Genomic DNA, 22,639 nt, shown 5'->3' with positions numbered 1-22,639 from the left:
GGCTACAATTCATAACAAAGGTCATCTCAAGGCACTGAGGTTCAGATTAAGTTAAATGAGAGGCCGAATCCATTCAGTCAAATTCAGTTCAAGCCAATATAACCCAATTTGAACCCATTTACTTCAATCCAATTCCATATAATTGCATTTCTTTAAGCAGCCTTGCAGTAGCAAAGCAAACCAACGGATTGCATCGAACATTTGATTCGATTCAATCCCCCATCCTGAGCGTGCACTGAGAAACAGGCAATGAAAATGAAGAGGAAACACTCCCTTTTAACAGGAAGACACCTAGAGCAGAACCAGACTCAGGGTAGGCAGCCATCTGCTTTTGACCAGTTGGGGGTTGGGAGAGCAGGAGAGGGACACAAAAAAACACACACGTGCTACGGCTTGGATACCTGCTAGAAGAAAAGCACAAAGTTAATGATAGAAAAAACAGGATATTAATACATTATATAAAAAAAGCAGAATTAAGGTTATGATACTGAGCAGACGTTTCTTAGTGCTCTAACAGAGTTGCAGCAAAACTAAAGGAATGAGCATCAACTATAACTTTTATGCTAAAAGAATGTTTTAAGACTTGCTTTTCAGGTTACAGAGAAAATGCTGGAAGGCGGTTCTACAATAAAGATGTTTGATGGGGGAAGGAACTGTGTCTTACTCTTCTTTGGGGAATTTAAGGAGGTGAAAGTCAGTAGAGAGAGCAAACTACTTGGGCAGAATAATGCTTATCATTATTATTATTATTGGGGCCTGCCCATAGCAATGCATAAGGAGAGCAGTACTGACTTGCGAAGCAAGTCAGTACTGCTCTCCTTATGCATTGCATGGCAGGCACCTATTATTCTACACTCGATAGAATGTCTCTTTATATATTATATATTATTATTCCGTTACCGTTAATGCGGCTCGTACCGCTGCGAGCCCACCCACAAAAGTGGTATCAAAACGTGCGGCTTATTCCCGGCATTGGAGCTATTATTTTTATAAGGAATCGGACTTACGATGGCGACGTAAAAAGCGAAAAACGAGCAAAATTACCAACTGCCGAAACGCAGAGCCTAACTGACACCAACTGCCGCTTTTTTAGAGTGAGAAATGAAGAGTATTTTTGACCCCAAAATAATTTTGAAATCGCCCTCACGCCCACAAATATCGCCCAATTGATATCAAACTCGGTCATGACATCGATACGCCTGCCTGCTCCGGTAAAATGTTTTCGAAATTTCTCTAGGGCTTACGGTTTTCTGTCAAAGTGCTTCAGAGCGAAATAATGCGCCAGGATAACTGACGCTCTCCCAGATTCACTTCCATGTATTTCTGAAAAATTTCTGTGCTCTGCATACACCATTTTTGTCTCATCACTGCAATTACTGTGAGTGAGCTACAAATATGAATCGCGGTACTATGGGAGACGACAAATAGCTCTTTCATATGCTTCAAACGGTTTTCCAATACGTCTCTCGGTTCCTGAACGGCAAGAAGTTGTTCAGGCTGCTTTTTCCATATAAACCAATGGGGTGTCTCACAAAGATAGAAATCTTTTTCCACCTCTCTGTGTCACACACACATGACAGTTAGCAGAGGATTGATAACCATAGCAATGGAACACAGGAGGGGATTGGCTGCTGGTTAGGACTACAAATACGCATCACTGTAGTTCTAATCAATACTCAGTTAAAACAGAGGGCTGAGCTGCCATTTAGAGCAATTGGCTGTTTTGGCCAGTAAATAACGGATTTAACCCAAACACTGTTAGACATCTTAATTAGTGTGATCATTTAATATGAAGCTTATGTATTTTTTCAAAATAAAAGCCTCATTATTCCCCTCAAGTTAATGCACCGCCGTAGGCGGTGCAATAATATTAGCATGCATTATATTTTTCTCTCAGGTTAGGGAACTGCCTTGCGCAGCAAGGCAGTTCATTAGCATTAGCCTTTTACCTTAAATAAGCTATTAGCTATTTTCTTACTTATTAGCCATGTTTAATATACTGAGTGGAGTAAGTCAATTACAGACAACATTCTAATGCCCTTCTGTCAGAACTACAACATGGTGGAACTGTCAGTTACTACAGAGGAGGACTGAGCTGGCCTTTAGAACTACTTGTGTTTTGGGCTTTTTATAACTGATTTTATCCAACCATTGTTACACATGGAATTAGTGTGGCAATTTAAAATTAAGCTTAATAAAAATTTCAAAATAAAAGCCTTGAATATTTTTACATCATGTAGTTGCTCTTTTTGGCTTTATTTGACTTTTTCATCCAAAGCACTGTTACACATGATATTAGTTTAGCTCTTTGAAATGAAGCATACTGAAAATTTCAAAATAAAAGCCTTGAATATTTTTACATCAGATAATTGCTCTTTTTGGCTTTATGTGACTTTTTTATCCAAAGCACTGTTACACATGGGATTAGTGTGGCAATTTAAAATTAAGCTTAACAAAAATTTCAAAATAAAAGCCTTGACAATTTTAACATCAGATAATTGCTCTTTTGAGCATTATATAACTGATTTAACCCAGCAATTGTTACACATGGAATTAGTTTGGCACTTTGAAATGAAGCTTAACAAAAATTTCAAAATAAAAGCCTTGAGAAATCTTACATTAGGTAATTGCTCTTTTGAGCAATAAATAACTGATTTAACCCAATGACTATTAGACATGGGATTAGTTTGGCCCTTTGAAATTAAGCTTAACAAAAATTTCAAAATAAAAGCCTCAACATGTCCCTAAGGTTAGTGCACCGCCGCAGGCGGTGCAATAATATTATTCTGCATTATCTTTTTCTCTGAGGTTAGGGAACTGCCTTGCGCAGCAAGGCAGTTCATTAGCATTAGCATTTTAGCTTATATAAGCTATTAGCTATTTATTTGACTTATTAGCCATGTTTAGTCTACTGAATGGAGTAATACCATTATAGAAAACATCCTAGTGATGTCCCACATGCTACTGACAGCAATCATGCTAACATTAGCATTTTTGCTAATTTTAGCTGATACACTTACTTTATCATACTGAATGGTGCAAGTCCATGTTAGTAAATATTCTTGTCAATCTCCACATGCAATTGATTACGTTGCAGCTTTCTTTAGCATTGATGCTAATTTCTAGCATCAGAACACTCGGTCCAAACCGACGGGCACACTTTGGCAGGCCCCGGTTAAATTTCTTCAGGAATTTTCTAGTTATTATTATTATTATTATTTATAAGTTAAACATTCACAGCTTTTGAACTTGTTCATGGTTTGCCATGTTACAATCAAGAACCTTAGTGTATTTTATCGACAAAGACCAACAAAGTTACAGGCTCTTTTTGCTGCAATTACAGCTGCAAGTAGTCAGCAGCTATTTTGTCCTAGCTGAATGTATGTTGCACTCTAACAGGTTTTCTTCCAGTACTGCAATGAGTTTCATCCATCTTTTGATCACCCCTCATCTTTCCTAAATGTAAATGCTATTTTGTTTGGAGTCATCAAAAAAATTTCATATCTCGCTTTTTGATCAAACAATTTTGAAAATAACACATCTGAGTCGTTTACTTTAAAGCCCTGCGTTGTTTTCTGTTGGTCCATCACTGAAATTCTGACAAAATACAAGCTTGTGGTTGTAACATGTCAAAAGGCAATAAAAGGAAAGTCAAGGAGTGCTGATGGTAAGTCCTATTGCTAAAGGTTACTGAGCTAGCTCGAGGTCTCGCAAAGATCCATTTGAGGAATTACATTCGTGGATTAAGATAGCAATGTGCCAACACTGATTCTAATTCTATTCTTCAGTCATATAGGAGCTAACAGTTAAACAGGCCAGAATTCAGTTAAAACAGCTCAGTTCACCAAGTAACAAGAAGATATTTAGCCCTCTTGACCCAGGTAAAAACTTTAATGGGGTACAGCAAGCTAACATCGCATCCACAAAAAGTTTTAAAAAGGGAATGTGGAAAGTTCCTAAAGCAGGAATGCTATTAAAGTCATAGTGTGAGTTTTTCAAGTTACTGTCAATGTCAATAAGCTCCAGAGGGTTTTAACCACAATGACCAAGTGGAAAAATATGGATAAGCATTAGAGCGACAAACATTTGGCAAATTCGCTAGAATATGCATGATTTACAGAGTGGATGAAGACGTCTTTATGCTGCTTGTCAATGAACTGGTTCAAAATGGGTTTTGAGACCTGCAGGTGATGCCACATGCATCCCAAATAGACCTCTTTCCAGTTTTCACTTCATGTTTCTGCAAGCCTTTAGATGCGAAACTGTATAGAGGACATACAGTATATGAGTGCACGCATTCCAACACTTGTGAGCGTCTGGAGGTCTCATGCTGCCCCTGGCCTGTTGAAAGAGAAAATTCTTGACATTTTGAGAAGTGAGCTCAGCAAAAAAACTGGACCCATTAAAAGCTGTTTAATTCAGCCGAGTCAACATGGCGGATGGCCAAAATGAAAAATAGTAGCAGAAAGAGGGAGTGCTGATGAATGACCTACAATGTAAAGCATTTCCTGCCTCCCTCTACCTCCTTGAGTAAAACATCTCTCAACATTTCACCAATATTATTTTTCCTTTTTCTCAATTGCCCTCATTCTCCTTTTGGCTTCCCACTCTTCTTCTGCCCAAGAGCCCATATAAGCATTCCTGTTGGACAGGAGCCCAAGATGCATATTAAACTGTCCCATCTGATAAATCCTAATTCAGCAAGATACATTTTAAATGCTGTCGACTCTTGGATACACAAATGTCCATTTTGATGTCCTTAACCTCACCCGTTTCTCTATTGTCCCCTACAAAGCATATCTGCGTGTTTTCTTTCTTATCTATTTATTTAGCATATCACAGTGAAGGCGCCAAGTTGCTTTGCAAACACTGTTTGTGTGCCAGATAAAAAAAGGAGAATAAGCTGTCCTCATGCACAGAGCAAGCCTGGATCTGTTCACACAGGTTTCACTGTCCTTCTGTTTGCGCTTCATGTACAGTTTAATGTTTTAGCTACATGTGTTCTAGGAAAGATGAGGGAAGCCTGTGTGCTCCTAAGAGACTAGCCCGATTCTCAATGTGAGTTCAAACACACAAATCTAAAGGATGTTTTCACCTTGTTCTAAATCTCATTAATCTATCTCCAGTTTACTCCTCTACATTCCAGGGGGTTGGGGGGGTTTGAGGGGAGAGACATTTTACACACCAAGAAAGGAGTTAAAGTCGGGGACGGAAAGGGGAGGAAATATGAAACTCAGGCCCTGCTTCATTGAAAACATCGGATTGGAAGAAAAACCATAGGTTAAGTTTGTGTATATAAAAGTCATATTGAGGTTACAGGATTCACCCCCTACCTACAACAAAATAACCACTGGAGTTTTCTCCAACTGTTTGCACTTCCAGTCAGTTCACTGTTCTTATATATGCAGAAAAATATACTGATTATGTGGAAATATTTAATGTTGCATAATGCTCCCTCAAGGTGTGGAGCAGAGCACCGTCTATCACTATTAATAAGGCAACATCATTTCAAAACTTGATGTTTTGTTAATATTCAAGACATCCCACAAAGATTCAGGGTCTACACTATTCGTCAAATCCAATTAAAAACTAAGCGGAAGTTGGATTATGTTGGAAAATCTGTGTAAATAATGTGATACCCTGATGTTTTTACTTGAAATGATAGTACCATGAGAATCTAACAAGACCCTATCAATGCAAATTTAATAAGATTAAGACTTCTTATAAATTTACCAAGTGTTAATTCTATGCATAAGCTTAAGTCTATGCAATAAGATCAATATAATGCTGTGGTGTTTGGATTTTTGCTAGTGTGGGATTTTCTAAATGTCATGCGCCGTGTGCACAAATGTGTGCACTCATCTGAATGTCTGCGCTGCCCCCTAGGGGTGTACATATGCTGGAAGAGTGTTACATGTGTGTGTCTGGGGTCTTGGCCAGCTGTTGCAGTATGTGCATAAACACCTTGTTAGGGCTTAGTAAGATAAGTGTTAATTGGGGTGGAAAGAATTGATGCACTGCTCTGCAACTCTATGCAGCATGCTTCTTGTTGCCACGGTTCAAAGCAGAAGTGCAAACAGCTATCTGCTTACATGTGAAGACTAACATATGCACACAAATGAGAACAAGAACTACACATCTGTCTTTTGTTCGTTTATGATCCATGGTATGCTTCTGAACTTTCAAGTCAGCTCTAGTTATTCTTAAAGGTATGTAATCCTTCGCCTGTGCTCTTCTCTGCTTTTTTGTTCTCTTTTCTTTGTTTTCTCTTCTAGCTCTTCTCCACTTGCTTCACTCCTGTCTTTCTCTCCTTCATTAACTCCTCTCACCGGGATCTTTGTGGTACATTACACTAACTAAAAACATGCAGTCTGGTGTGTGAACTCAACGTTAGTTAGTCATAAACACATGGCGCGCTTTGTTCCGACCTCCAGTTCTGGCCCTTACCGTGCCCATTGAGCGGCTGCCTGGCGGGGAGTTTGCCCTTGCGAGGTGTAGAGTTGCAAGAGGAGGAGGCCGAGGCTTGGCTGCTGCCTCCTGCACCTTGTGTGTGGACTCCTGCGCTGTTCCGCACCTCCTCTTCCTCCTCATCTTCTTCCTCCTCCAGGTCCTCCTCCTCCTGGGAGCTTCCAAAATAGGCCATATTACTGGGCAAGGCAGAGGAACCTGAGCACACAAAGGGAAAAATGGAAAAAAGAACATAAGAGGGGTTCCTATAAGTTTTTTATGTCAAAAATCTGAGATTAACTCTCAGAAATCTCTGTAGATTTCTCTGATCACAGTATGAACACAAAATGTAGTTTTGATTTATGGCAAATGTATCCACAGAAGTGGACGGATGGACAAATGGATGGGCGGGCGGACAGACAGATGGACACAAAAGCTAATGGACGGCAGGATGGCTGTTTGGACAAACTGACATGTGGGTGGTTGGATGGACAAAATAAAGGATGGATGGACACAAGAGTAGCTGGTTGGACAAACTAATGAGTAGAGGAATGGATTGACATACAGAGATAAAATGCATAAACTAATGGATGTAAGGATGGAAGAATAGATTGATGGATAGACATGTGAAATGATGAATGGGCAAACTAATAGATGGATGTAAACTTAAGATGGAGAGACAAATAGAGGGATGGATGAATGACTTTTCAATAAAAGACTGAACAAAGTCTGGAAGAACAAAACATGTTTCCAATCACCTATTTTTTCTCATACTTGAGCAAATCTAGAAAAAAAGGTAAATTAAATTCCTTTCTTTTGAAATCTGCATAAGAACCCCAATTCAAGGTCGTAGCCAGTGAAATTGAAAATGAGGCCTGAACGCAGATTTAGTCAAAAAGTCTATGTTAAACCCGATCCAGCTGTTGGTATATGAGAAGGTATCTCTTTTGATTGTAATCTGAAATCTTCCAAATGGATCAACATCAGTGTTGAAGCATTACCATAAAAATAAGCCCCTCTGAGGTTTGAGTGTAATGCTGATTGTGCTGCTGTTTTTAATCTGTTATTATCCCAGCTGGTGGCCCATTGATGCTCTCCGAGCCGCTCAGAACGGAGTACCGCCATTGTTACACTCACAGTTAAATGCACAAACATAATCAAGGACATGCACAGCACAATGTTAGACTGATGACAGCTCTGTTGTTTCTGAATACGCCAGCACAACTAACATTTTCCAATCTGCTGCTGATAAGCTGCATTTGAAGATTTTACATTTCTAATTTGACACTCGGTGCCTATCGTTTCTGGTGTTTTTCCCTGCATTTCTGTTGAACCAACTTGTTTTTCTAAAGGCGCTGCACGGCAATGAAAGTAGTCCAACACAGAGCAGAGGGAAAAGGAGAACGCATTTTTACTGATAGCTGGGATTGGGTCCAGAAAACTGACATTGTGCAACAAGCAGTCTCTTTTTCCACGGAGGCTCCAGCTTTTGACAGTTCTGAGACATACATTATGTACATGTGCTCACATTACTTGTGAAAGTCTCACGCAGAAAAGCCAATCCCAAATCTGTCTCTTTCACTCTTCCAAACAGGATTACAGTCAATTACCGACCCTATTGGAAAAGAAAGCCGATGTTCTCCCTCTTTCCTTTTTCTGTCATAGCCCATAACTTTCATTGTCGTCTCTCAGAAATGCAGCTTAGTATGAGCACTAAGGAGGTGAACTGTTTTTGGCAGCAGATGGCCTCTAACGTTACCTCAATAAGCCCCAAACAAAAGGTCACAGAGCCAACAGCAGTATTAATAAATCCCATAAAGCTGCAATAATAAATCAGTGGGTCAAACACTTTTATAGTCCGACAGATGTAAGTATAAAACAGTTTTTTGAGGGGAAATTTTACTTTCATATATTGCAGCTGTTATGGGTAACTTAAATAATTTTACTTATTAAAAAGCAGAAACTCCCTTTAGTTATGGGATTTGTATTAATTGAAAAAATCTACATTAAAAAAAATCTAACAGCATACTCACAACTAGAGATGCACCGATGTGAAAATTTGGGCTGACAGCAATATCAATATTGCTATTATGGCTGAAAACCAAGATTATATGCATTTCAACACTGTGATATAACAACCAAGCCGCTGAAATTGCTTCTCCATTTCAGTTAAACACTCCACAATCCTTCACTGCATCACTACCATATGCCTAAACAAATGCAACACAGCCAACATCCTACCATCCCAAAACATAAACAACAACAAAATGGAAATAAATAGTAGTTGATGGCCCAGATTTACCTAAGGAACAAATATTTTAAAATACTCTTTTTTTTTTTTGCTCATCTGGCAGTCTGAATGGCCCAATTAAAACATTTCACCCTAAAACAACAAAAGAAACAAAATAATTTGATTTGTGGCATTTTAATATGTGATACTAAATTACAAAGCTTCTGAAGTCAGTTTTGTAATTTGGTCAAATAAATGTGGTCATATCACATTTATCCAACTTTTACGTTATTGTCGTGAGGCATGCATCATAATTCTGCACCCAGATGCAATAAATCCAGACAAATAATGGATAAAGTTAGCGTTTTTCTTAGGTTCCTTCATCTTGTCACAACGCTGTCAGCTCCAATTGCTCAACAAGCTAAACAAATTTTTTTTAAAACTGACCCATAGATCGCACCATCCATTGTTACTTCTGTAAACACAGTGCTGGCGTGTAGCGTAAATTTTTTCTGCGTGTGCAGGTTGCTTTGTGATCGTCAACCATTCACATAGCGAAGGTCATAGATTTGAGATCTTACTAACAACATTTCCCCTTCACTATAATAAAAAGTGCTGAGTTATGACAAATATTAAAAGTAACTTGAACATATAGAAGTGTTACAGAAAGAAAAGCAGTTTCAACCGTCAGAATTTTGACATCATTAGCACTACGTATTGAGCCCTGTTTAGGTGAAAATGAAACAAAATGGTTCACCTTTATGTAGTTTTGTTTTGTCTTAAAAGTCAAGTGCACCTGCATTTGAATTCCACATGAAAAGATTGGAGCAAAAGGTTGCAAACAAAGGAGCCTTCCTGAGTAACAGCAGTCAAAATATCTGGACTAAGAGTTCATTTCAGCTAAATCATAGAATCCAGCTGGTCAGCAGACGTGGGATAACGGAGCAAAGTGTTTCTGGAAAAATATGGTGAAAATACAAAGGTTGGTTTGTACAGAGATAAAGTTATTCATTTCTTCTGAGTTTAACTCTCATCTCGCTATTCATTTGCATGAAAATAATCTTGCAGGAAACTGCCTCAAAACAAAATGAAAGATGCTTGATTTATGAGGAGCTTCAAAGATTTTTCCACTATCAGTATCCCCTATTAAAAAACAGCAACATGCCCTGTTCTTTTTTATTGAAAGGCACTACAGAGAAAAAGCAAAGGAACAGACTCTTCCCCTCTTTCTAATTTTGTGATTGGGTGTTTGTAATAGCCGATTTGTACTTCACAAGAATGCATGGTTATGCAATGTTCTTGCAGCTTTGATTAAATCTGGCTGTGAGCAGGAAACTGTGGATTTTATGAAGTTGTGAGGCCTTTATGACTAAATCGATAGCATAGCAGGAGAAACTACTGTGGTTTTTATTACCCTTTTAGGGGGTCTTAGTGTTTAAAAGCGCATTAATGGAAAGTAATGTGTGATTATAAGCCAATTAAAATAATTGTTAAGCCTCTGAGAAATAAGCTGAATTCAACTGGCCTGTATTAAACTATACCGAGTATCTAAAATAGAACATAATGAATTATGCCAGTTATTTAATTAGCATACTTGTTTTGGAAAAGACTAAATGCGTGCCTTAGATTTTACACATTTTATACATATAAAGCCCATTAAGATAACAAATATGTGAGGGTACTGGAATAAATTATATGACTAGCAAAAGAGATAAATCTTTTACATAAATATATGTGAAAAAGCCTGAAATTATATGAGGAATTAATTAAAATTCTAATTAGAATTAGAAAATGAGCAAGACAGCCAAAGCTTCTATAAAGAACATTTCACATTTCAATATTTAGGATTTTATTTGGAAACACTTAAATTGGTGTTATTTCAGGAATTTAGCTCCTAAAGTCTGGCTTTTCAAATAAACAAAATAGAAAAGAACATCCCTTAGGCAGGTTGCTCTGACAGAGGAGAAAAATGATCAACCCTCTGCTGTGCTTAACTGTGCCATTTGACCCAACCCATTGGTGGGTTCAGCTCACATTTAACACATTCAGTTGTGGTTCCAATTAATCCTGTCTGGACAAAACTTACAGAAATGTTTTTTCTCTGGATTAATTAAGAAAATGTGTACCTTCCCTTGAAAATTGTAAAATCACATTGGGGATATCCAGTTCAGCCAGTAAAGATAATCACATGACAAAAAAACTGGGAGCTGCAACTCATTTAATGTGAACATCAATGTAAATGATACAAAAATAGACTTTAAAAGTTATTAAAGAATACCTGAACTCATAAGATAAACAAAGAAAGATGCACAGCTTATACTACTGTTTTTAAGCCATCCCTGTGTCATTGATTTTAGTTTAAAATAAAAAGGAGTTGAGTTTTGTCAGGGACTTCAATACGATTACAACAAAAACCTTGATCAGTAACCCAAGCCTATCCTTAAGATCAGATCAGAACATCCGTATGTTTTAATTAAACTCATCCATCAGTTCTAACACCACTTTTATTTAAAGCAAGACAACATGCCAACAGAGGTCCTGTATGTATTTCCTTTATAGTTTCTCTACAGATAACTTGCAAAGTAAGATATGCTGGAACATGAATTGCATCACGTTTTTCCTGGATTATAACCAGAAGATGCAAACAACAGCACACACAGCCCTGATAGCACTGAAAATCATCAAAGGTGCAGCAGCGGCTGAAAATATACACAATGAGGGAGCAAACAGACTGGTACAATCAACTTTTAATGACTGGATTCATTAGCTAAATGGTTGTAATTTACTGTTCTGAGAAGAAGTCAGCAGGTCATGGAAACAGACTGGAGGGCCACCTGAGGTAAAACATGAGGTGTTTGGAGTTACAGGTTGCAAAGGTGCTCAAATAAAAATGTTCACAATAGAAGAAGAAGAAGAATTACTCTTTTTGTAAAAATGTACAAATTGTGTGAACTATTAACTTTAAGATAGTACAATTAGACTATCGAGTTATAAGACAACTGTACATATTAAGCAGAAATTAATGGAAATACAAACAGTCCCCAACTTTAGCAGTCATTGGGTGAGAGGTGGAGTAAAGCATGGACATGTCACCAATCCACAAGGCAACACAGACACACAGGACAGACAACCATGCACACATACACACTCTAAGGGCAACTTGGAGAGACCAATTTACCCAATAGTCCCCGGGCATGAAGGGGTTTCCTCTGGGTAACTCAGCTTACTTTTATGTTTCGATCCTGACCACAGTCATCCTGTGGAAGGGGGCAGGCGCAATATAAATGTGGTCATCGCCTAAAATTTTCAACTCCTTTTTTCTGAACTGATTCTCTAAATCTGTTAGTCATCAGAAAACACATAAAGAAGAATGCATGCAAGAAAAAAAAAGTAAAAATTGCTCATTTTTACTTCAAGATCTCAAGCAAAGCTTAAACACAATCCCCCAATTACACCGGCTTTCATCCACCTCATTCCGGCCAGACAAGTCATAATTAGGTCTGAAAGAGTCTATTAGGATTGTCATTTTTAACGGGGCTCTTGGGTGGGGTGGCATAATTACAATCCCTTCCTTTTTCTAGTCACCCTTCCTTTGTCCCCTTAACTGGAAGTGAAACAATGAGGACAATTTTAATAGTCAATCAGGTTGGTTTAGCCACCATGGGAACAAGTAGATCTGATGACTTACAAATAAGAACCACGTTCATGTGCAAGAAGAAAGAACGCTCTCTGGGGGGAATGTAAGAGTGACAACAAGAACAGAATTTCTGGCGGGGAAAGAGAAACTCTTCATCATTTTTATGAAGAATGGGAGTTCACCAAAATAAACTCCTTATTGTTAGCAAAGCCATTAGTTACATAGACAATGGCCGTGCTTTTGAGGACAAGCCAGAATCAGTCAGTGCTGTACTGAATAATAACACAGCGCCATTACTGCATGCAAACATGCAGCTTCCAGGTGCTAACCTAAAAGTATCCAAATATTGATGCAAGGGGGAAGCAGCCTATCCCTGGGAGAATTAGGCCGTCAAAACAGCAACATATATTTCAATGGGTGGCACTATTCCTGGGAGTGAAAATGTTCTTCTGTTCTTCTCTCCCCACAAGGTCGTTATTGTAAATAAGAATTTGTTCTCAATAACTCCTAAAGGAATAAAACAAAAAAAACCCCATGTTCATAGAATATAAACCTGACAATTTATGGTGTGCAAAATATTCATGTTATTTGCATTTTGTCATAAGGAATCTAAATTTTTTCCTATGTGATACACCAACACAGAACCTGCAAAAGTAAACTGATTTGTAGAGGTAGTTTGATAAAAATTGTGAAAAAATTTCAGAGCTAGGAATAATTTGAGGATACTACAGCAACTCAGAGGATTTAAATATCTTAATTATTTAAATACTAGTATCTCTATACTTGGTACTGTCTATCACTATGCTTCAGATGTGATACGTTCACATTTGTGTCGCACGCGTAATCGCATCCTGGGAATCCGAGGTCTTTGGTTCACTAGGTCAGTCCTAGGAGGTTATGTAAGCAGTGCAGCAGGATTGGCCTCCCTGAACCTGAGAGGCACCTCTCTAGGGTTGGCAGGCTGAGCAGGCAACCCAGGGGGCAGAGGGATAAACACTGTCGAGACGCACATACACAACACCACACACTGTACAAGGGAAATTACACCAGCAACAGCAACAAGGAGCTCTGTTTTCATTCTGATCTTTAAACCTTTGTGTGAGATTTTCTACAATTATTCAGTTTGAATTATTACAAAATGATCCAAAATTGTACTGCATCCCTCATCGGTCATGTTTAAATTGGTCTAACGTTAAATAAACTCCCTCCACTCTCCTCAGTGCTGCCCCCGCTGTGCCGTCAGCAGCGCTGCACCTTTGCTTTAACCCAAGGCCAAAAGGGCCAGAGGCAGACTGTCTGGCTACTGCCCAAATGGCTTTCTCCATGGTTATAAACAGGCCGGCTACAGGCGAGGACCACACATAAACACCCTCCTGAGCACATGGAGGAGGGACCAACTCCAGCCCATGTGCAGAATGTAGATTTTTTTGCAGGAGAAATAAATGAAACAAGATAAATGCAGAATATGAGCCTAAATAGTGCAAGAGGAAGAATATTCATGATGATCATCAGTATTTATAGTAGAAATTACTCTTTGGGTTTACCCACACATTGCATCAGAGTGACGAAAAAGGGAAAAGCTATTTGTATTTTGTCTTTTAATATTTAAACCTTCACCAGTAACATCACGGAGTTGGATAAGATCTTAAAATAGTCATTTAAAAGCTCAGATTGGGGATAAAGGGGGGAAAAAGGTTAGCTTCTTACTTTTATCACTAACTAATCCTTCACATTCTGACTGCTTTTATATAGCCATCAGCTGGAATGATGGATTGAAGCCTTTCGGGTGGATGTGTAACGTTTGCCAGATAAGATAAGCAAACACTGGAGTGGGGGTGGTGTGGACGGGGCAGTGAGTGTTTACACACTGCTTTGAACGTTTGACCCAAGAGGAATCCCAGAAATCACCATCGACGAGGCTTCACGGCAGAAATGTCGCTCGCACGCTGTGTTTCAACTTATTAAAGAAAATAAGCCAAAATCAAATGAAAAAAGATTTTAAAAAGATGAAAATGGATTTTTAGATTTCTCTGATACCGCTGAACATTCTCTGCAACATGGCCAACAGATGTTACGGGCAGATCTCTCAAGTCTTTCAGGGGATTTTAAGAGCTTTCTGACGATATCAAAGACGTGAATCCCTTCGCAAAGATTAACACAGATATCCTTATATGCTGAGCGCACTCAGGGACACAGTGGAGATAAGCATTTGCAGCTGCAACCCCGCTTGAACGCACAGGCTGAACCTCAGGGGCTGCGCTGACATTCTCCCATGTCCTGTGTCTCGGTACGGATCTCTGCATGTGGGGCAGCAGAGAGGCCAAAGGGAAAAGAGAGCTGAAAAGTCATGGCAAACGAAAATGTCAACAGAACATCCCAAACTCCCACATAACAGACTTCTAGTCATAAAAACCTAAAAATATTAGGCAGGGAGCAACACGTTTGGTAGAGAAGTGCTGCATTATTAGCCAGGCAGCCTTCCACTGACATTAGCATTAGCTGCACAGCACCACAGAACGAATCTGGCTTGCTCAGACTAGAAGTGAGCTTAGAAAGCAACAAAATGATTCTGATGAATTACTTTTCCACACAGAGCCTGCATTCTTCAAAAACATACCGGGGCCAGTAAATCTGAATCAAGGTTCTTGGCACCGAAAGGTTTCAGTCAGATTTAGCAACCACCAATTATGCGTACTTAAATGAGCCCTCTGAGGTTTAATGACGCCCAGTAATGGGAGCATTCAGCTCAGAATAGCACCATATGTGCAACACATCTCAGTAGAAACGAGGCTGTATTAGTTTCACCTGCATTTTGAGTCCTCTTCAGCACTACTTTGAGTACTATGTAAGTTAGAGGGAGACAGGTCAATTAAAATGAGGTGAGAAAAAGATGATCTTGGATAGTACTGAGATTATACTCTGTCATAAAGAGGATATATTTGGGTATCTTAAGAATAAAAAAAAGTTATATATTTTGCTCATCAGCTCTTCTGTGTGGGCCGTCTAAAATTCTAAAATTTTCTCCCATTGCTTATTTCACCTCTAAAATTCTAAAATTTTAGAGGTGAAATCCTGGTAAATTCTACAAATGTTCTAATCTTTTTGTGATTTTCAGAGAATTTGATAAACTACAACTGATATTTTTTAAACACAATTTTATTGCTCAAATCCAATAAAAGCAACCTTCCAGCAGAAGGTTGCTTCTACTGGAATTTTTGGGAATTGTTGGAAAATGTCCAGATTTGGGCACATTGGCAGTTGACTTTAATGTCCACCATTTTTTATGCAGTGGACTACTTTGTGTCAAAGCTCCTTGAAACTGAGCTGAGCAGGATTACTATTGCAACAACACACACCACACCGATGTGTTGTGCCACAGCACATCTGCAGCTTTCTTGTTCCAACGGCATTCTTGCTATTCTGCTGCTCTTTTCAGACTCATAATCTGATACAATCTTCTTTTTGAAGGCCTCAGGCAGCTTTTTGGATCTCATCATGGCGTTCCCTTTCTCTTCAATAGTCAGGAGCACAAAAAAACTAAATGGCTGATGTTTAAACAGAGCAAACCTTCTTCAAAAGGCTGAGTAACAATTTTATACTCATGCACATCAAAAGTAAATGGGCCTTTGTGTAATTCTAGTGATTTTATTAAATATTAAAATATCCAAATATAAGAAAAATGCAGCCTTTCGTGAGGTGCCTTGATTTTTTTCACTCGGCTACATGTCAAGTGAAAAAAAATATATATGTAGTAAGTGAAGCATTTGCAAAAATAACTAAAAAAGCTGAAAATACACAAATGTTTTTGCAGAAATCTGACAACAGACTGGTCCATTCTGGCTGTAACACAACACCTTCATTAACTGTAAAGAAAATTAGAGCTGGACTTCAATTACCATGATCATCTAGTGGCGACTGGGCTACTGACACTGATGTGATACGGGTGACTGATGTTCTCTGGTGTCAGTTTGTACTTCCTGTTAAAACCGTTCTCGATCAGCTACTTTGCTGTGCGAGAGAGTAAGCAGCGCACAGAGAAAACTAATTCAGCTGCTAATAGCTGCGCCGTGGCTTTTACAGTTCATTTGACATTGAAGGTGTGCCATAGTGTCAATGAACCTGTGTAGTGTTTGCAGAGCGGGGTGTGTGTGAATACTCCATGTACGAACAGCTGCTGTAGTAGAGGGTGATAGGCAGGGTGTTAAAGAGACAGACAGTTGCTGAAAAGTAGGAGGGGGAGATGTGTAAGCTGATGAAATGCAGGATAATCTCAGCCTTAGGCAAGAGCGCAGTTAGTATCACTACGTGCATGTATCTGTGTGTGTGGGGGGGGGGTGCGTGTACATGCTTGGGTGAATGCGATCAAAACTTGAATTAAATCTTATTTGTTGCATCTGATCTGCTTACACACCCATCCATTCGTGCAAACAGCCAACAAACTGTTGTCAACTCTCTGGCATAACGCGCGTCTCCCGTCCAATAAACGCCTGTAACTTGGAACGGTGTGAAATATTAGAACAAGCTGCATCTGCAGCTTTCTTGCTATTCTGCTGCTGGTCGAGGGTGTGCATGTAACCATGTCTCCATCTGCTCCCCTGTGCAGAGGCCTACCTCGGAGGCAGAGGAACGTGAGGAAGTCCTCCGTCTTGGGCTTGCGCCGGGAGAGGTCCTGGATAGAGGAGGACAGGGAGGAGGAGGAGAGCGACGAGAGGGACGTTGACGGAGCGGTGGACAGGTTGCCGTTCATGTTGCCTGTGTCGGCCACTTTGACCGGCGTAGTGCTGGGCGAGTTGGGCTGCGACTGGGCGAACTTCCGCTGAGCCTGGAGTCGAGGCCTAAGAGGGGGAAAAAGCAAGTTGAAGTGGGAAGATGCAAGTTTTTGAGGAATTCTTGTACAAATTCATATTAAGTTAATAATTTACCCCAACCTATTTTAGTAAATGATGAAAACAATGCACTTATTACACAATCACATCTAATGTTCAGTTTGTGAAAAAAAATACAGATAATATTCCCATATCTGCTCATCAAATGAGCTTGAGTCCATTGTGATAACTTGGAGATACAGGCTTTCACCAGCTGACATTAACATAGTGAGTGGGTGTTTGTTTATAACTAACACAGATAATTACAGGAGCACAGTCTCAGGCATGTAGTTTCGTTCTATTACTGCCATGCACGAGTTAGACATAGAGATTGTGGTGAGAATGGAGGCTTATCATAAACCATGTCATTCAGAAACATGATAAAACTTGATTTATTTTTAGCCCATTTACTACAAAGTTTGACATTTGGTCTGCCGGATCGATGATTATAGGTGAAACCCCCATCAGTGGGTTCTGAAATACTTGTGTGTTGCTAGCTTGCTGATTACTGACTTTGTCACTCTATTTAACCTGTGTTCAGTCCTAACTAGTGAGTGTGGAAAACAGTGACAACAAATAAATCTAGAAGGTATTTATTTTGCAACAGTTGCTTTGATTAGCCATCAACCCCATGTTGCCAACTTGGTGACGTTTTCTTTTTATTCAGAAAGTATTTTGACTTCATCAGCAAATCTCACCAAAGACCCACAAATCAGAGATTTTCACCTGTTATTAGAGATTTCTAGAGAATCTGATATGTAAAAACATTCTGTTGTATTTTGAAAGTGCAACGCCACTTCTGACCGATCCCCAAACAGTCAATGTGGGATTTAATTTTCATGTTTTCTTTGTGAAATTTCTGCAATCAATGTGTTTTAATTGTCCATCTTTAATCAATCTGGATTGATAAAGTAGACTGTATACAAAAACTGTAAAACTGTAGTTAAAAATGTTTGTATTTTTGAGACTTGTTATGGCTCCTATGTAGATCATTAGTTAAGAAAAATTCTAATTAAACATAAAACTGAATAAATACAAACTAAACCAAACCTGTTGCATATAGTTTGGATAAAAGAGGAAAGTCGAAATTATGATAGGAAAAAAAAAATCAATAGAAGAAAGTTTGTGGCTTTAAGCATATTTACAGTTACTTTTTCCTCACATTATTAATTTCGTCCTCCAATGAGTATTTCAATTGCAGGCTAATTGCGCCAATGATTTTTCAGTGATTTGCTGATGATGTCATCAACCAACTTTCAGGAAACCATTAGCTACTTTCCCGGCCAAGGAATGAGCGTCACTAGCTAACCCAGATGGACATAATTTTGGTATATTTAGAGGAATAGGGTGCTTTGTATTTAAAAACTATACCACTGATCCATCTACTGGATAACAATTGTATTACAATTGTTTTGGTTTTTACCTGACTATAGCAACCCCTCTCCTTCCGTCATGCTAATAGTTATCCTTCTTTCAAGTGAATGATGAAACAGAGACTCTGCTGCAATACAAATCTTACTAAAAGCTCAGAAAAAAGTCTACATCCCTCAGTACCTAATGTTGCAAACAATCTGACAATGATGCTAAACGCATCCCAGAATGCTCACACTTTTACACTCAGAATTTTTTATATGTATTCTTTTTTCTTTTTTTTGCTTCTGTCCATTTTGATTTACTTTGTGGTAAAGGTGAAAGCATCTCCTTCCTTGTGTCTCTTAATCTGTTTCCACCTACTTACTCTTTTCTGCCTCTACATTGTTCTTGGCACACAAAGCCCACAAAATATCTCTGCTGGTTTCGTCTCACTTTATTCCTCAGTACATGTCAGCCGAGGCAAGAGTGAGAGCAGACTATTAAAAAAAAAGAAAGCATGTGCCTGGAAAACAAAAGCAATGTCTCCTTCTCACACCTGGACGTGGACGCGGTTACACACAAAGTACAAACGTCCCAGACGATCAGGGGCCACACAGACCAGCAAGCATGCCTCAATCGATTAGTGCTGCTTCAATGTGTGTATGCGTGTGTGGGTGCGTGAGTGAGCGAGTGTGAGAGCTATACTATAAATGTTGAGGAGTAGAGATAAAAGCAATATGATATCCTGGTGTTATTTGTCAATTTGCTGCGGAGCGGTCCAAGGTAACAGGAGATAGGATCATGTCTGGAGAACACTCGTGGTGCATTTGGAGCAGCCGCTGAGAGGTTCAGAGCTCCGATTACACTCCAATCAGAGAACAGTGCTGAGTTAAAACGTGTCAATTTCCTGCCCTGACATGAGCTCAATATGTGAGAAATTGAGAAATGATTGCTCAAACATTGCCCGAACCTCAACAGTAGGAGGGCCAGACAATTGTTTGTACTTTGTCTACCCCAACATCTTTAATATTTGAACACAAACAAGGTTATGATAAAAAAAAATACCAAAGTTTATTACAGAACGGCCTCAGTCAGAATTCAAATCCAGAGCCTTCTTGTTGTAAAGGCAACAACAATGCTACTAACCACGCAGCCTGAGAAAATAACCAAAATGCTGAACTATAAAGCTAAACAGACAGACACTAGTAACATAAGGTGAGAGCCTTCAACAGGAGAGAAGAGCAGTACAAGGTGGGGGGCGGTAAGACAGGCAGACGGGAAGTTGGGAGTGCGGAGGCTTGCGTGACTGTAAGAATGGGGTCAGAGAGTGTTCACTAAAGATAAATGAGGAGGAAGGAGAGGAAATAGACAGAGAGGGAATTACACACAGTAAAACTAAGATATGTGATAATAGTTTCCCACAAACACGGGGAAACTAAAGACGTCAATACATCAGACGTCTTTTTTCCCTCCCAGCCACTGCAAAATATTTTTTTTGTTCACTGTCATGCAAAACATTTTGGACCTCGATAGGAACGCAGCGTCAACAAACACTGGACCTGCTTATTTAGCTACTGCAGAGGATTATGCAACTGAGGATTTTTTTTCCTTTGGGTGTTTATGCATTAATTAAACTTTCATCCTCTTGTTTACTAAAAACTAGCTCAATAAAAAACATTTTCTGTCTCCTGCTTTGGCAGCGTAGGCTCACCTTACACTGTCAGTGGCAGGTCTCCTCAATAGCAATGGATAAAAATTACATAGTTTTATTCTTACACAATTTATTGGCACAACAGGTCAGAGCAATTATAAAGAGGTAATGAAAAAGCACATCAATATTAACAACTAAATGCGTCTCATGCATTTGCAGTCCTGCCCCTTTTGAAATGTCGTAGCTGCTGCCTGCTGCTTGTGTCTGCATGTAATTATGTGACTGTGTTTGTTTGCACATACATATAAAATATCAATCTTTTTAAATCACCATGCACATAATGCAGACATTAAAAGCACAGCACGTGTCAAAATGAATCTACAGTGCTCCTAGTGACTAAAGCAGAGGCTGGACTCAGCTGTGTATAAAATCCTCTTTGGGTAGTTTTATGGCTTCAGTCGAAGATGAACTGGATTTATCAGCTTAAAAGAGAAAGGAAGGATTGGCGAAGGGAGGAGAATATTTGACACAAACAAAAAAATAAATAAATAAAGCAAGCCAGAGAATATGACAACATAAACAGAGCACCAGGAATTGTAAGAAGGAAGAAAATCAGAATTGAAACAGAGGCGCTAAAAAAGCAATGAGATTACTGCATCCTGTCTAGACACCCAACGCCGGCTTGTACAAGAGAGTGTCAGGTTCTTTCCAAAAAAGTTCTTGTTTAGCTTGCAGCACATCCAGGTAATTCTCCAGAAACTGGACTGGATTCTATTCTTGCACATTGTTTATATGCAGCGTCAGTTCTCACTTCGTCTCTTCCTTTTAATGATATGCTGGCGGCAGAGAAGCCGGCTGAAGAAAAGGTAATAAAAAGGGATCTGCTTCGCTGATGATGTGATAATACGAGGGTTTACAGAGAATATAAAAGCAGGTGATTAGATAAATAAAGCCGCAGTGTTTCATATCGCTGAGACTACAACTCCGGCAACAAGTAATCATTTAAAAGGTGACAGCTCTTGGATGAAAATATCAGACACCGAGGTAAAAAATTAATGTGCGATGAAAAGTGGAGAATAAAAACACCAGTAACATCTATTTAACACCTTAAAACCCATTAGCTATGTGTTTTTTTTTCCAAGTACAGCAAATACATCACTTCTGAGCTGGTCTGATTTGCAAACACATTGAATGCAAAGTCCAAGTGAGCGCTCAGAAATCAGCATGGAGACAATTTGCAGTGACAGGGCTTTTTTGTAAGTAATGCCACTGCACCAAGAGTCAGGTGGCAACATAATCTCACACGGAGTGGGGATTCAGCCCCACTGTGTGCCCCGGCAACTTCTGCTAGTGTATGTCTCAGTCAGAGGACGTCCCCTTCCCGAGCATAATGATCTATGGTATACTTATTGGTAAGACACCATAGAAGGAAGGTCAGGCACACGTGTGGGTTAAAATTAGACTGATCGCATTGATTTAGAAGAAAAAGGAACAAAAGGCAGAGAGAAGAGGAAACGGAAATTCAATCCATTGAGAAAGAAAGAGATTACTGCAGGATGTCCATACTCATGCCTTTCTAATCCACTCATCTTCCACCCCTTCCTCTTTCCATTTTTCCTGTCCTCATATCTAATAATATACACTTACTCCCAGTTGGGATAAAAGCTGAAGAATTGATGATCCTACCAGCAAACAATCCCTGCAAACAATGGCAGAACAAAGACAGAAATTTGTGACACCAATGAATGACTAATGAAAATTGAGAAAGCTGTGAGTAACACTTGATCAGTAAAACCTCTAGATCAGTTTTTTTCCCCCAATCACTTCTGAAGAAATTGCTAAGACGACATGACCTTCTCACTGATTTCCAGACTGCAACACTTCGTAGAGCTTATTTTCTAAAAAGGTGGCCGACATTCACTGCAGATTTCTGCGGCTAACAAAAACAGAGTTTTAGTTGCACATCCCTAATCCTCAGTGTGAGAAGCAGCATCGTAAAGAGAGAGCTAATGTCTCCCGGTCTGCCAGAGAATATCAGCAAAATTCAGTGTGTGTGAAACTGGAAGGCTGAGAAGTAAATTTGAGTTTGGTTGTTGCTACAACTGACAAAGGATTTAATAAACCACATGACATATAACCCTGATGGGAGACTCACTAGTAAATTTAGGAAGGATAGGAAAAAAGTCATTGGATACATGAAGTCTATCCACCAATATTTCACCCCTGATTAATCTCAGGAGGACTCTGAGGGGTAATATGTGATTGTGTGATGTAGTGATATTATAAAAAGAAAATATGCAGCAGCAGCAATGCATGACCTTCCAGTGTCCATTTGATCTGAGAAATAAATTGATCAACAAAATGATGCAGGTGCAACCTACTGATGATCTAAAAGAGGCTCATGCTTCAGTTTTATAAGACATTGTTTGCTAAGTATATCTGATTAGCTAGGACTG

General features: G+C 39.2%; 1 protein-coding gene across 2 annotated transcripts in view; it reads right to left on the bottom strand.

Moving 5' to 3' along the window:
* jarid2b (jumonji and AT-rich interaction domain containing 2b) overlaps positions 1-22,639 on the bottom strand; it is a 116,130-nt gene that overhangs the window by 20,458 nt on the left and 73,033 nt on the right. For both annotated transcript variants that reach the window (XM_032580841.1, XM_032580842.1), the window contains 2 exons: positions 16,926-17,149; positions 6,448-6,666 (listed from right to left, as the gene is read on the bottom strand). In XM_032580841.1, the coding sequence (XP_032436732.1) occupies positions 6,448-6,666; positions 16,926-17,149 (443 nt within the window). The remainder of the gene's footprint in view (positions 1-6,447; positions 6,667-16,925; positions 17,150-22,639) is intronic.

This window comes from Xiphophorus hellerii, chromosome 13 (genome assembly GCF_003331165.1).
Source record: "Xiphophorus hellerii strain 12219 chromosome 13, Xiphophorus_hellerii-4.1, whole genome shotgun sequence".
NCBI classification, from domain to species: Eukaryota; Metazoa; Chordata; class Actinopteri; order Cyprinodontiformes; family Poeciliidae; genus Xiphophorus; species Xiphophorus hellerii.
This window is presented reverse-complemented; position numbering and strand designations above follow the sequence as displayed.